Source organism: Natrix helvetica, assembly GCF_964273705.1.
Source record: "Natrix helvetica genome assembly, chromosome: 8".
NCBI lineage: Eukaryota > Metazoa > Chordata > Lepidosauria > Squamata > Natricidae > Natrix > Natrix helvetica.
The window spans coordinates 14,061,851-14,078,681 of NC_138559.1; the positions used below are offsets into that span (position 1 = coordinate 14,061,851).

General features: G+C 38.0%; 1 protein-coding gene across 1 annotated transcript; it reads left to right on the forward strand.

The window, feature by feature from the left end:
• Positions 1-8,506: 8,506 nt before the first annotated feature.
• Positions 8,507-14,777, forward strand: NODAL (nodal growth differentiation factor; the record flags this gene model as incomplete). The annotated part of the gene is made up of 3 exons (XM_081960711.1): positions 8,507-8,777; positions 13,426-14,243; positions 14,625-14,777. The coding sequence occupies 3 exons, from the start codon at positions 8,507-8,509 to the stop codon at positions 14,775-14,777; spliced, it is 1,242 nt and encodes a 413-aa protein (XP_081816837.1).
• Between the last annotated feature and the right edge of the window lie 2,054 nt (positions 14,778-16,831).

The window sequence follows — 16,831 nt, forward strand, 5'->3', positions numbered from 1 at the left end:
CTTATGTAATAATAAAATGAATCACTTTTAATTTCCTTAATTATCCTGCCATTTTGGACAATAGAACGTGTTTTGTCCTCCTTTTCATTGTAAAAAAGTTGGTCACCTTACTATCATAATATAGCAGCATATTCATAACATTGCTATAGTATATTACTGCATTGTAGCATTATTATATTGTTAAATATATTCTATTGTATTGTAATATATTATCTATGTTTCATATGATATACTAGCATATATATCTTGAATCTCCAAAGACCTACACAAGGGTCCTCTTTGTAGACTTCAGTTCAGCATTCAATACCAGCCTTCCAGACATTCTTCTAACTATACTAAACCAGCTAGTGGTACCGGAGCACACTTGTAAGTGGGTTATAAGTTCCTAACAGACAGAAAGCAGCAGGTGAAGATAAGCAGAATCACATCGGATACCTGCACAATTACCACAGCCCCCCTCCCCCCCCAAGGCTGGGTGCTCTCTCCACTGCTCTCTATACCAATGGCTGCATCTCAAATGATCCATCTATTAAACTACTGAAGTTTGCAGATGATACAACAGTGATTGGTCTCATTCAAGACAACGATGAATCTGCATACAGATGAGAGGCTGAACAACTAGCCTCGTGGTACAACCAAAACAATCTGGAGCTGAACACACTCAAAACCATAGAAATGGTGGTAGACTTTAGGAGAAACCCTCCCATACTACCACCTCTTACAATACTAGACAACACAGTATCAATAGTAGAGACCTTCAAATTTCTAGGTTCTATCCTATCTCAAGACCTAAAATGGACACCTAACATAAAAATGTCATCAAAAAAGCACAGCAAAGAATGTTCTTTCTGCGCCAACTCAGAAAGCTCAAACTGCCCAAGGAGCTGCTGATAGAGTTCTACAGAGGAATTATTGAGTCTGTCATCTGCACCTCCATAACTGTCTGGTTTGGCTCTGCAACCCAACAAGACAGACACAGACTTCAGAGGATAATCAGAACTGCAGAAAAAACAATACCAAGCTGCCTTCCATTGAGGACCTGCATACTGCACGAGTCAAAAAAAGGGCTGTGAAAATATTTTCAGACCCCTCACATCCTGGACATAAATTGCTTCAACTTCTGCCCTCATAACGATGCTATAGAGCACTGCCCACCAGAACAAGTAGACACAAGAACAGTGTTTTTCCCGAACGCCATCATTGTGCTAAACAAATAATTCCCTCAACACTGTCAAACTATTTACTAAGTCTTCATTACTATTACTATTAATCTTCTCATTGTTCCTATCACCTATCTCTTCCCACCAGAGGTGGGTTGCCAATTTTTAAAACTTCCGGTTCAGGCACATTCCCGTGTGCGCGCGCCGCTTCTGCGCATTCGCAGAAGCGTCTGGGTGGGTGGGCGGAGCCTCCCGCTGCCACTACTACAGGTTTGCCCGATCCAGGCTGAACCGGGAGCAACCCACCTCTGCCTCCCATTTATGACTGTAACTTTGTTGTTTGTATCCTTATGATTTATATTGATTGTTTCCTAGTATGATTTGATTGCTTATTTGTACCCTATGACTATGATTAAGGGTTGTACCTTATGATTTGTGAGAAATATATCTTTTCTTTTATATACACTGAGAGTATATGCACCAAAGACAAATTACTTGTGTGTCCAACCACACTTGGCCAATAAAGAATTCTATTCTATTCTATTCTATTCTATTCTATTCTATTCTATTCTATTCTATTCTATTCTATTCTATTCTATTCTATTCTATTCTATTCTATTCTATTCTATTCTATTCTATTCTATTCTATTCTATATATGACTAGCCAGGGCCGGATTTTCCTATAGGCTAACTAGGCTTCAGCCTAGGACCTCAAGATCAAGAGGGGCCTTTTATTTTTATTTATTATCCGTGCCACATTTTTTATAAAGGTTAGTACCAATTACAACACGTTTCATTTAATATATTGATATATATATATATATATATATATATATATATATATATATATATATATATATATATATATATATATATATATATATATATATCACAGTAATGATGTATTTTATTATCTCTCATGTAATTTACAAACTTAAAAATGGGAGGTGAAAGGGCCCCATAAGTGGAATAGCCTAGGGCCTCTTTTCATCTAAATCCGGCCCTGTGACTAGCATATATAGTATAACATTAATGACTATATATGACTAGCATTAATGATGTTACCTAGTTTGGGTATTGAAACATCTGCAAGAAAACAAGCAGGCTCAGAGAGCAGCAAGGACCCTCATGTCAACCCTGAGCTACAAATGTTCTCCTTTATTGGTATCTTATATAATACTCCTTTATTTTTTATGTCATTGTTTTATTTCTGGCTTGATCCAAAATAGTTTTGATCTGTTGCTTTACCATTATGATGCTGTAATGTATTATTGCTGAATCCATTCACTGCATTTCAGTCTCTCAATGTTTTTATTTGTCATTCTCTGTATGTGGTGGGATTGTTTATGAGTTACCTGTTGCACTGATGTGTGGAATGATATGGTGGAGAGAAACACACTATAAATAAAAAAATGTATTAATGTACTTTTGATAAGGAGATTAGGGCAAGGGCAGATAATTGGGAGAATTGGCAGTACAAGATTCTACTGTGACGGTGAGAAATGTTAAGAATGAACAAAAAAGAGATAGATGAAAATAGAGATAAAAAGGAGGCGTGTGGAAGCAGAATTAAAAAATGGATAAGAATTGAAGCACTGAAAAAGAGATGAGATGATGGGGAAAAATGCCCTTTAAATATTAATTAAAGAGGCAGAAATAAAAAGTAGATAGGGGAAATATCAAAACATAAACTCCTTATAGAATGAATAAAAATAATAGATTAGAAGTTTACAGATGTTAGGTATTTTTCTTTCAATGTACAGTATATTTTAACAATGTAACGAGACTATATAATTTGATAATCAATACTGTTATTGTGAATTGGATTAAAAGGAAAAATGGATAAGAATTGAAATACTAAAGAGGAGATGTATAAATAATATAAGGATTATATAAACTTGACAAATGTGATAGAGGTTATTAACAATGTTAGCATAAACTGGATCTATATAAATGAAACTTAGTTAAATTTGTTCATATATAATAGAGAAATGTTTAGATAGAATAAGAAAGACATAAATGAAGGTAGAGATAAAGATGAGGAGTTAGGCATTTTTTGAATACACGTATATGTTTGAACAATATAATAATTACTTAAATCTGAGAAATGTTATAGAGATTACTAATATTGTTATTGTGAATTAGATTAATATGAATGATACCCAGAACCAACTCTGTTCACACACAATATAAATGTATAATATGTATGTACGTATGTATGTATGTATATATATATATATATATATATATATATATATATATATATATATATATATATATATATATATATATATATATATATATATATTACAAAAAAAGTATTAATTTTGTGGCATAGTTTATAAACCATTGTTGTTTTTCTCATCATCAAATATGCATTTTAGCTTAAAAACTTATTTATAACTCTTTGCATATACACTGCACCATTTAGTGTATTTATTAAAAAGTACAGAACAATTCTATTTGTATTTGGCCAGAAAATCCACCACTCTCAGAGAACTTCACTCTCACATATAGTTACAGAAATGCAAAGGTGTACATTTTATTTGTTTATTTTATTATTAAACCTCTATGCTGCCCATCTTGCCAAGGTGACTGTAGGTGGCTTAAAGTCATGTGATTAAAATACCATATAAAACAATATGTTAAAACATTAGAAACAATAAATAAGAACCTTACATTTAAAAATTCAGATAAAATTTGATTAATCATGATAGAAAGGAAGAGAGCAAAGTTTGCATAGAGAGGAGCTGGGGTCTAAATAAATGCCTATAAATCAGAATATAATTATATGAGGAAAAGAAAAAGGGAGATGTGTTAATTCAAGTCACAGGAACATATTTTGTGGAATTATTTTGTAATGCAGCCTTCCTAAAAATCTTGCCCCTAAAGAGAGTCTAAACATTGTACCAGAATTTATGGAAATAGATTATATATTTGCTTATATACTTAAAAAATATTACATTACTAAGAACATGTGCTTTCTTTTTTTTGCAAAAACTATATCAATTCTAGATTTTTAGAACTATATAATTATCCACTGGTGCACTCTGTCAGGATATAACATACTGTTGGCAAATTCTCTGTCTAAAAATATATATATTTTACAAATGCATTTTCCTTAAGCATCATTTCATGCAATTAATTTTCCCCTTAGTTATTCAACCTGGCTTCTAAAAATGCCTCCCAATATTCTAGGTATTTCTTTTTTAAGAAAATTAAACCAATTATTCATGTGTTAAGTTTCTCTTTGAAGTTACTGATAAATAATTCCCATTATTTTCAGCAGCTTTTGAATCTTGATAGTAAGACTTTTTGAAGTACAAGCTTGCTTTACAAACCAAATGATCAAGATATGTTGATTGATTGTAAAACATGTTCTTTAGGCTTGAAGTGCTCAGAATGAAACATGAAATGCTTATGAAGCAAAATCTTCAAACAGATTATGTAACTTGAAGAGACTGAAGAGTCCTATATTTTATCTGTACCGATTAATTTATTTTGATCTTTTCACTTTGAAGTTGTATATACCTTTTGTTCAAGGCAAAGAACCTTTTTCAGAAGACTTCAAAAGAAAACTTGAGTAATAGCAAACCTGAAAATGTAACAGCTAGTTCTAAAACAAAGAAATTAAGAACTTTTACCTATATATTTTTTAATAATTTAGAAATATATACAGCTCAAATGAAGTAGCCAAGGTTTAGCACTTCGGAGTATCTGCTATCATAGGTTCATAGATCACACAGCTCTTGGTAAAGAATGCTGTTGGATGACATCTGGAAAAAATTGTCATGTAAAAAGCTAAAATGGCAACCTGTCCTCATGTGGATTAAAATGATCCTGAGTTCATCAGATTTTCCAATTTTCCCAGTTGGTTAAATAATCAAACTTGGATTTTCTCTTTTTCAGCACTTAGGACAGCAGTCTCTTCTTCCTTGCAAAGCAATTCAGAGTTTTGAACCAAACCCCAATTGCTTGTTTTGTATTTTAGAGAAAAGAAAACCTTCTGCCTTACAGTAACAGGGTATCAGTACTGGGCTAGCTAGACTTTCCTAGGTCTGTTATTGGAAAATCTATCATAGAGCAAATAAAAATTGGAGCAATAGTGCAAATGTTAATAGGCTCAGATCACTGAAAAAATAGTTTCAATTATTCACTTTTTGTTTTTTGTTTTATTTATTTCTCCCTTTTTCTTTTTTTATATTAGTTTGTGTTAGTTTTTATCTTCTTGTTTAAAAATATGTGTGTATGTGTGTGTAAAATGTCTGGGTGCTCAAAACTATGAACAATTTACTAAACGTACTGTATGGTTTTCCCATTAGGTACAAGTTTACCTTCTGTCTGTTTCTTGAACTGAACATATTAAAATCCAATTTATTAGCTGCTCAGGATTATAGGTACCAGTATGGGATATAGGACTATATAAATTGAATAAATGTACAAACAAATCTTAAATAAAGAAATAAATAAAAATAATTATAAAGAAATATTTATGTTAATTAGCATTAGTTTACTTGGCCACAACCCTATATATAAAACAGTGCTTCAATGTGTGGTTGGTAACAATTGTGGTCTAACACCATGTAACAAAACTTCAGTACCTTGAGGTTATATGTTCATGGTAATTTAAGGAAGAATAGAATCCAAAACGTTTGCAAAGAAATATGTTATGAATCAACTCAGATTAATTAACAGAATAACAGAGTTGGAAGGGACCTTGGAGGTCTTCCAGTCCAACCCCCTGCTTAGGCATGATACCCTCTACCACTTCAGACAAAAGGTTATCCAACATCTTCTTTAAAACGTCCAGTATTGGAGCGTTCACAACATCTGGAGGTAAGTTGTTCCACTGATTGATTGCTCCAACTGTCAGGAAATTTCTCCTTAGTTCTAAGTTGCTTCTCTCCTTGATTAGTTTCCACCCATTGCTTCTTGTTCTACCCTCATGTGCCTTGGAGAATAGTTTGACTCCCTCTTCTTTGTGGCAACCCTGAGATATTGGAAGACTGCTATCATGTCTCCCCTAGTTCTTCTTTTCATTAAACTAGGCATACCCAGTTCCTGCAATCGTTCTTCATATGTTTTAGCCAGCAGTCCCCTAATCATCTTTGTTGCTCTTCTCTGAACTCTTTCTAGAGTCTCAACATCTTTTTTATATCGTGGTGACCAAAACTGGATGCAGTATTCCAAATGTGGCCTTACCAAGGCATTATAAAGTGCCATGAACACTTCATTTGATCTTAATTACAAGTATTGTTTTAGTAATATGCAGGAAAATGATTTTTAGTTGGAAAAGGAAGAAATTTGTAAAACCACTTGGTGGCAGTAAAAACCTATTATAGAAAAGTTGAAATTAAAAAAAAATCTGGGGAGGAAGGTCAGGACAAATATGGTTGAGATTCCCCAATCCCTATTTTTATCCTATTTGGTGAAATAAAAGGGCACATACACAAATAATACTTGTATTGAGAGATAGAAGAAAAAAAGGTGAGTTAGAACAAGGAAGGAAAGAAGGAAAGGAGGAAGAAAGGAAAGAAAGAAAGAGAGAGAGAGAAGGAAGGAAGGAAATCTAAAATCTAAGAAAATAGGAAACCTTAGAATGAACCTAGTTTAAAGCAAAACTGAAAAGCCAGATTTTTGGAAAATGCAGACTTACACTGAGGAAAAATAAAATAGATTAATATGTGCACAGAGCACAGATGCTCAGTTATAAGGCATTGGATTAGTAACTCTTTTTATCATGAACTTTTATCATAAAAACTTTTTCATTGTTTTATTCAGCATTCAGTTTTAAAAAAGAGCTGATGTGATTTGGGCCAGGAAAAAGGTAGGTGAGAAGAAGGAAGGGATGCAGGAAGGAAGGAAACACAACCCAAGTTCAAATCCACTTAGAGCTATAGAAACTCACAGGATCATTTTAGCCATTCACACAGATCTAGATACTTTTGCAGGGGAAAATGTGGGAACGTCCAGACTGAAAGCAATATATAAAGTAATGAAATAAATGCAGGTAAATAAATCAACAAATACAGTCTCAGACATGCATTCAGAGAAAGAACTCAAATAGATGTTTCGGATTCACTCAATTTGGTCTGAGCCGTGGCCCAATATTTTGTGACAATATTCCACAATATTAACATTTAGAAAAAAAGTGTTTGTGTGTGTGTGTGTGTGTGTGTTTTAATGGTAGCACTTTCCAGGTTTAATAGAGCAAAGTGATTCTTCCAGTACTTCAAAGACCAGCACTTTAATCACAAACATTCAATGGCATAACGGTCTGCTATCTACAGCGCCTCAGTCTCAAAAGCATAGGCATAAATGACAAGATAAGCAAATATAATTTTTGTGCTTTAAAAGAACTTCGATGTTGCAATAAATTAGAAGGAGTCTTTGGAAGCAGAGGTGTGTAGGTACCTTCTCGAAGGTGAGAGAGTGAAAAAGTCTTGATTATTCTTAAAGGCTAATCGTCACTTTTGTCAGATAAAAGGGAGGCATCTGAGACAATAAATCGTTTAATCCCTAAACTATCAGAAAACTCTTTGTTGTTTTTACTACAAACGTGTAACACAAAGGCTTAAAAGCCTAACTTTTAAGTTTTGTTACCTTCCCGAAATGAATGAATTCAGACACGCACGAATATCCATACCAAGTGTCCATACAGAACTAGATAACTGGGTACATTTAGAATACAAAATTGATAACATGAAATGAACAAAGGTGAACAAAGCCCCGGGCAGGATTTGGATCGCATCAACTTTCATCTTCCCTAAGATTAAAAAGATCAGAACGCGACTCACTTCCCATTTGGGATCTGGGTTTTCCGATTCTCGCAACAAAAGATCAAAAAAACAAAAAACAAAAAAACGAAAGGACCCACCCGATCATCAGAAAGAAGTGGAGGAGGCGGGGCGGCTGAAGAGCCCCCATCAGAGATCTGGCTCTTTTCAAGCATCTGTGAAAGAATCACATCACTCGCATCCCGCTTGGGGTGATGTATGGGGAAGGCGAAGGATAATTAATCTCGTCACCCTTTCTCCGTGGTGGTGCGGGGCGGGACGGGGGGGGGGCGCAGCGTGGAGAATTGCATGAGAATAGAGAACGTGTGGAGGACGTCGAAATTCGGACAGTTTGTCGACATCAAAGGTTGGCAAGATTAGGCAGTCCAGGTATAAAGACTGGCCAGTTTCTCGGGAGGGCTATTGAGGGAACGAAAGCCGGAGAGAGAAGGAGGAGAAGTTGCTCGGAGTTGCTCCGGAGAGAGACGGAAAGAGAGAGAGAAAGTTGGCAGAAGAGAAGATAGGAAAGGAAAAGGACATTCTTCCGCTCGTGCCAAGACCGCTCCGGAGATGCCTTCCAGGTTCACTTCGATCTATGGGACCCTGGCGTTGCTCAACCTGTTGGTCAGCTCCCAGCTTGCCGTTACCGGCTTCTCCCCGCAAGGAGCCGAAGAGCCCTCCGCCGCAACCCCTGTCCGCCTCCGGCAACACAGAGCCGCGTACCCGGTGTATATGCTGCACCTCTACCGTTCCCTGCTTTCCGGCCAGCACCTGGGTCAGTCCACGGCCGAAGCCTCGGCTTTGAAAGAATCCGACTCCATCCTCAGCCTGGTGGCTCGAAGTAAGTTCCGCCCTTCTCTTGATCTAATACGTAATAATAATCATAATAATAATAATAATCGAAGAGGGATAACAGGATTGGGCTGGGCTTGTATTTAGAAAGGGGCGATAGGGGTGACTGTGAGGTTCCAGACCCCCGTCCCCTATTCCTCATTGTGCATTGGGGCCCCCACCCGGGCTTTCCCCCCTTTCCCCCCCCCTCCCCACAGTCGTCTGCAGAGGAGGACCAATCCACATCCTTCACCCTTTTGACATCCTGCAGATATTTCTGGGTGGGAATGGGGTACCAAAGTGACAAACGCTGCACTTTTGTGTATTGGGGAGAGCCAATAGATGCAGGTCGTTCATGAAGGATTCCCTGGAAGGTTGCAGGTAAAAGTTGTCAAACCCCCCCCCCCCAGGCCAAGGTGGGCATGGAGTGGGAGACACTAACCTGCTGTCAGGTAAAAGTGAAAGGATCAGCAGGTTCCTTCACTGCTTTCAAAGGAAGGGGACATGGGCTTGCAAAAGCACCCATTTCTTAGACAGCATGGGCAAGTCCGCTTCAGAAACATGATGGGGTTTCCACATTCCACAGAGACTGTCCTTCTCATGTGTCTCTACACTTATTCCTCAAAACACATGTGCTCAGGACTAACCTTGGCTGCAGAAAGCAGAATGGCTGTCTTGAAGTAACTCCTTCCCCTGATAAGTTGGTTCATGCTACAGTAGCACCAGTGGAATGTTTCTAGGCCCCTGACAACTGAATCCATGTTAGCCTAAGGTATTATATATTATAGAAGCCCAGAAGAATAGCATAAACAGGTTCCATGTGCATCACCCTCATATGGAAACTCACACACATTCACAGCCCTGAACCACTCAGAATGTGGCGGTATGAGTTGGTGGGATTCATTGCTTCCGAGATCAAAGAGGATTCTGTGGCTTGTAACTTGATGAAAGAAGCGTGGCCTAGAAACACAAAATATAAATCAGTCTTATTGGGTTTCATGGCAATTAATGGAACAGTCATGGGTTGCTTTGATTATCCCTTCCCACTCTTTGTAACATCCTTGAAAAGCTGTAATCATGTATTAGGAGTTATTTTAAAAACTTTAAAGTGGAAAAGGGATGGAGGGGCAATTCCATTTTTAATAGCATCATAGCGGACTTTGGAGAGCTGAACACAGCAAACAAGAAAGTATGGTAGTATCTGAGAGTTAGAGGCTTGGGCATCCTGTCACATTGCATTATTGTCTGATTTGGAGGCATTACTGCTTGAGAAAAGGGAGGCGTTGCAGAGAGTGGTAAGGATGACAAAAAAGATTATTGGTAGTTCACTTCTTCCTATTCAGGGCGTAGCATGTAAGCTTGAGCAGAGTTCTTATATATTCCAAAGAAAGTATATATCAACCTATACCCACACATACACATATGTATGTCTAAAGCATGTGAATATGTGTGCTGTGTACGTGTATGGGTAGATACATACTTTCTTTTGAGAGCAGGCAACAGAATTTCATTTTTAATGTGTGCCAGTGCGCCAACAGTAAAAAAAAAAAAGACAATAAAAGTTATCTTATCTATCTATTCATTGCAATAACTGTAACTTCATCAATCTCAATGAACAAGAGAGTACTGATGCTGGCTGATTATTATTGTAGTAAAGTTCTCCAGTTGGGGAGTCTCGAGATGTAATGACCAGCTCCATGCCATTCCTAGATACCTCATCCTTTTGATCAGATGTAACTCCGCTAATCCTGGGATTACTTAACACACACACAGACCCAGGCCTCTAACTCTCAGATGTGTGAACTACCAACTTTCTCCTGGTCTTTCTTATTTGTTCTGTTCAGCTTTGCAAAAGTCCATTATAATGCTATAAAACATTGCATTTTCCCTCCATCCCTTTTACACTTTAACGTTTTTAAAATAACTCCTAATACATGATTACAGCCTTTCAAGAACATTACAAGAAGGGATGATCAAAGCAACCCAGGATGTGGAATCCAGATTTCATTGGCATTTAATACGTTCCGGTCTTTGAACATCCACAACCCAATTAATTAATTAGTTAACCAATACTAGATATTAAGAATTAGCTGGAAGACACTGAGATGTGAGCAGTAGTTTTCAGAGACCTGTATATGGAGTGGTATTGGCAAGCTCAGGTTAATATTAGTTGCTTATAAAAGTTTTTCCCCAGAAGCTTTTCCTTCTTGTAAGTCTTAGGTACAGACTGCCAATGTCTTTAGAATATAGAATATCAGAGTTGGAAGGGACCTTGGAGGTCTTCTAGTCCAACCCCATGCCTAGCCAGGAAACCCTCCACCACTTCAGACAAATAGTTATCCAACATTTTCTTTAAAACTTCCAGTGTTGGAGCATTCGCAACTTCTGGAGGCAAGTTGTTTCACTGATTGATTGTTCTGTCAGGAAATTTCACCTTAGTTCTAGGTTGCTTCCCTCCTTGATTAGTTTCCACCCATTGCTTCTTGTCCTGCCCTCAGGTGCTTTGGAGAATAACTTGACTCCCTCTTCTTTGTGGCAGCCCCTGAGATATTGGAACACTGCTATCATGTCACCCCTAGTCCTTCTTTTCATTAAACTAGACATACCCAATTCCTGAAACCGTTCTTCATATGTTTTAGCCTCCAGTCCCCTAATCATCTTTGTTGCTCTTCTCTGCACTCTTTCTAGAGTCTCCACATCTTTTTTACATTATGGATTGATTATCTTTTCTAGACTCTTCCCTGGTATTGAGGTCAGGCTGATAGGTCTGTAGATTCCTGGATCTATTTTCCCCCTTTTTTGAAGATGGGAACCACATCAGCTCTTTTCCAGTTCTCTGGCAGTTCCCCGGTGCTCCAGGATCTTTGAAAGAGATAGTTCAGTGGTTCTGAAATCTCATCTGCCAGTTCTTTCTGAATCTTGGGGTATAATCCATCCAGTCCTAGTGATTTGAACTCATCTAGGGTAGACAGGTGCTCACTTACCATTTTCTTCCCTATTTTAACTTGTATTACTAATCTGTTTTTGTGGTGCTGTTTTTGATAGGTTGGACGGTTTTTTCCCCTTTGTGTAAAGACAGATACAACAAAGGAGTTAAATAGTTCTGCTTTCTCCCTGTTGCTTGTCACCTTCTTGCCACTTTCTCCCAGCAATGGACCAATTGTTTCACTGACTTCTTGTTTTTAACATGTTGGAAGAAGCTTTTTTTTTTTGTTATTTTTTACTTTTGTGGCAAGCCTTTCTTCATAGTGAGCCTTAGCTTTCCTCCCTTCATCTTTACAGGCTCGGGCTATTTGCTTATATTCTGCCTTAGTTATTTGCTCCTCTTTCCACTTTTTATACTTGTCCTTTTTGTCTTTCAATTTGTCAGAGAGTTCTTGAGGCAGTCATGCTGGCTTCTTTTAGGAGCTGTTATTTCTCTTCTTCTTTAGTTGTGAAGGACAATAATTCACAAAGCGGTTTAAACACGTTTGCCTTTTATGTGTTTCATAAATATGACATCTTCATAAATAGGCTATTGCTGTTTTCCCCATATCGCCAGTTTGGAGGAGCAGAGACTGCTCTCTCCCTCTCTCTCTCTCTCTCTCTCTCTCTCTCTCTCTCTCTCTCTCTCTCTCTCTCTCTCTCTCTCTCTCTCTCTCTCTCTCTCTGTGTGTGTGTGTGTGTGTGTGTGTGTGTGTTTGAGTCAGAGTGACTCCTGGTAATTCTCTGGACAAGTCCTTGCAAGGATTTTCAACAATGGTTTGCCATTGTCTCCTTCCTAGGGCTGAGAGAGGGTGAAAGTCACCCAGCTGGTTTTATATCTAAGGTAAAACTAGAACTCACACCCTTCTGATTTCTTGCCTGATGCCTTAACCTTAACCTTAACCTGACTCTCAGCAAAGACTTGAGTTGAAAGTTAATAGCTTGGTTACTAGGGCAACCTTTCCAGTATCCGACAGAGGCTGGAGGCATAATTTGCAGCCCATTCTCTTAGATGCCAACCAAAAGAGCTAATTAGCAAATTAAGAGCGCATTGTTTTGTACAATGATTCTTAAATTCCTACGCAAGTGAGAATGCACACTAATGTCTTGATTGTTATTGATGGCAGTGCAATTCATATGCTTACCTTGGTATTTAAGTCTCATTCTTTTTTGGTGAGGCAAAAGCATGGATTAACATGCTCCGATCTTTCTAACCTGACTGTACTTTAGCTAAGAAGCAGGAGGTGGCAGAGAGGTATTCCCCTTGGTTCCTTCAGTAACCTGTTTGATCTTAGTGCCTCAATTTAGATAAGGAAGATTCTGGGTCCTTGCTTAAGCATGATTTATAAATGAACTACAATTAGTTCATTTGAGAATATTGGAAGGATATGAAGCTTTGAGGATGAGTTTGATCCAGTGGTTGAGGTACTTTGAATGCAAACAACCAGAAAAATTAATTCCCCAAGAATGATCTAGGAGAGGAGATCAATTATATTGAGCAATTATAATAATGTCCCAATTACAAATTTGAACATAGCTGAACACTCTTCCAACACCACATTTTCCTTCATTAATTTTCCTTCTCATTGAAATGTCTTCCTACTACATGGTATTTTTGGAATAGCTTTGGAATTTATGGTCACATTTCAAGCATGAATTTATTGTGTAATTGCTATCCTTCTGCTGTCTTCCAGCTTCATTCCAATTTGGGGACCACTGGGACTTCTCCTTTGACATGACTTCCATCTCACCCAACTACGATATCAAGCTGGCACAGCTCCGGGTTCATCTGACTTTCTCTCAATCTAGAAATATCACTGTGCATATTTATCACAGCCACAACTACACATGTTATGGGAATCAGACTTGCACAGATAGGATGTTTCTTGGTTCTTTTATGACTAGCCTCTCCCTCAACCGTTCACCCTGGAAAGTCTTCAACATTACTAGCTTATTACATCTTTGGCTCCACCAAGGGATGCCATCAGGCATTGAGATTCCAGAAGTCCCACAGCAAGACTGGGAAGAGGGGAATATATTTGAGGACAGTAGTAACCCAACAGCAGGTGCATTCCAGGATAAGCATGCCCATAATAATTCTAGAAAGGGTGAGAAGCATTTTGTCCACAATGGGCCTGATAGAGCACTCTTGGTGATCTTCTCCAAAGATAAGGAACCCATGGAGCCTTCTCAGGGTTCAAGTCTAATTAAAACTGTAGAGATGTCCAAGCATGTTCTGTTTGATAACGCAACCAAAGAAGCTGGAGGACGTCGCCATCGTAGGAACAGAAAACAAAAACAAAAAATTAAACTGAATGCTCTCCACTCCTCCAAGTGGGCAGAAGAAGGCAGATCTCTATGCAAAAGAGTCGATATGATGGTGGATTTTGATAAGACTGGCTTTGGAAGCTGGATAGTGCATCCCAAGAAGTATAATGCCTATCGATGTGAAGGAGAATGTCCATCACCTGTCGATGAGACCTTCAAACCAACAAATCATGCTTATGTCCAGGTACGAGGGAGTGTGGGTGGGACTTGGTAGAGTTAATCTGTTAAATGTGTTGGTGATTCCTCATGTGAATCAGAGTCCAGCCAGTATCTGGAGCATTCTTGGTTCTCTCTGAGCTTAGTTGTTTTCTTACAGATCTTTCATTCCCCAAACAAAGTATCATCACAGACTAGCACTGATGATGTTACCTAGTTTGGGTAATGAGATGTCTGCAAGAAAACAACCTAGCTCAGAGAGAAACAAGGACCACTCATGTCAAACCTGAGCTACAAATAATCTCCTTTGTTAAAATCAGGATGTGCCACTTCATAATAGTAAATCCTCTTGCTCTCTCTAGATCCACTCTTATAGGTGATGCTCATGATTTCCTATTCTGTTTCGTAGAGCTTGCTGAAAGTATACCAGCCTAACCGAGTGCCCTGCCCATCCTGTGCACCAATCAGGTTAAGTCCATTGTCCATGCTGTATCATGAGAAGGGAAGAATAAGAGTCCGTCATCATGAAGACATGGTAATTGAAGAATGTGGCTGCAACTAATGGTTATGGACTATTGCTGGCTGTCAAATGGGAGTCTTCTGCAAGTAACTTCCCATTATTGCACATTTTATGGTAGAGGACCAAAGACTTTTTGCTGGAGAAAGGCAAAAAGCATATTCCTCAACACACAGAGATCAAGTTTGTTTTGGCCATGTCATTCTTAGCAGACCAGGGGGTGAAGTAGGCACGTGGACTGGATAGCTTGCCTCAGGCATTTCATAAGTAAGATAAATGCAACACTCATCCTGCAAGAGAGCTCCAACAACAATTTCTATTTGTACGAGATAAACTAGATTCAAAGCCTGTTCGAATTAAATGATAGTCAATGAAAATATGCAAGACTTTATTAACGCAGTGAGAGTCCATTTTAGTGGAACCTTTCCAGGATCTTCTTATTACCTGGAACTTCTGCCAAAGAATGGAACTGTGACTCCTCAACCCACCCCAAAACATAGCATTTGTTCTACATCCCACCATGTTGTCCCATAAATAGGGGGGTTGCTTTAGTGAAAGATTCCTAAGCTTTAACGATTGTGATGTCTTCATACTGATATTGTTCTGAACATCACTTGGTGGGGAATAAGCGTGGAAGAAGGTTATTGCTTTTTGTTCTGCTTGGAGGCCTTTTAAAACATTTAATGGGATAACTTTGTATGCTGGGTCTCATGAACAGCCAATTTGATCTAGCAGAAGTCATATAACTTTAACTTTAGGTAAGTGATCCTTTTAGAAAGTTGGCATTAGTTAATGAATGGGGGGTAAAGGTCCCCAAATTTTGCCTATTTCACCTCTTTCAAACTGAGGAGAGAGAATATGTGCTTTTGAAATTTCCCTTAAAGGAAATTTCCATAACTTTTGGAGATATAATATGGTGTTTTTGCACTTGATTACTTACAAGGTTGCTTTGGGGGAATTGAGGGAATGTGCTTTTAAATTTTTTAATAATCTCTCCAGAAATCTTTAGTTTTATGTGCTTTAATTAAACTGCAAGGAAAGCCCTCAGCGTTCATATGGGACTTTTTACATTTGGGAAACAAGTGTGGCCAGAGAGATTATAAATGAAGGAAGCTACATGTCACAAGGAACAAGGATACTAACAACGCAATCACTATTTCAAGCGACTGAAAAGGTATTTAGAGAAATGAGAAGCAGATATTGGTACAGCTTTCATATGAGTTCATATATTTATTTTAACTTTTTTACACTTCAAGGGATACATTAAAAACTCTACTTGCTTTGAGAGGGAGTTTTCTGATAGCTAGAAACAATTAAGGATGTCATAGATCAATCATATGTATGTGGACAGGATTGTTGAATGAGCTATATTTAAATAATTTTGAATAACCAAGGGTATAGTTGGTGCTGTTAACGGAATTTGTATTAATGAAATATCATTGATTGTATTGTTGATATCATTGCTGTAAAATAAATGCAAGATGGAAAAATAAAAGCTGGCTCTTTTGTTTTGATAAGAACTTAATAGTCATCATCACAAATGGGGATGTAGACATCACGATGTATTTTAAGAAACTGGCGAAGGAATGGATCTCAACATCTATATATATTAAACCGTGTGTGTGTGTATGCGTGCGTGTGCGTGTGCGTGCGTGTGTGCGTGCGTGTGTGCACGTGTGTGTGCGTGTGTGTGCGCGTGTGTGTCTGTTCCAGCATACCAAACTTAGTACACAGATGAGTTACCCTCTGGAGAAAAATACTATGGGGGTAAGACACCCCTAACACCCCCTGGGGGGGTGTTCTGTTAAGATACAGCCTGTTGTGCTTTACTGACTTCTACTGTACAGCGCAGTGGAGTTGCCATGGTAACGTCTTCACAGTACTCCACAAGGGGCCTCCGTCTGGTAAGGGGGAAAATCCAACATTAGAAATTATGTTTGGTCCGGACATTTTCCCCCCTATAAATAAATATCCAAACAACGCCGGGTTATCAGCTAGTTTTAAATAAATAAATAGATGAGTTCAAGAATTATAAAATGAAAACAACAACCACCAGAAAACGGTGAGCAAAGGATAATTTGGCAATGTACATACATTGC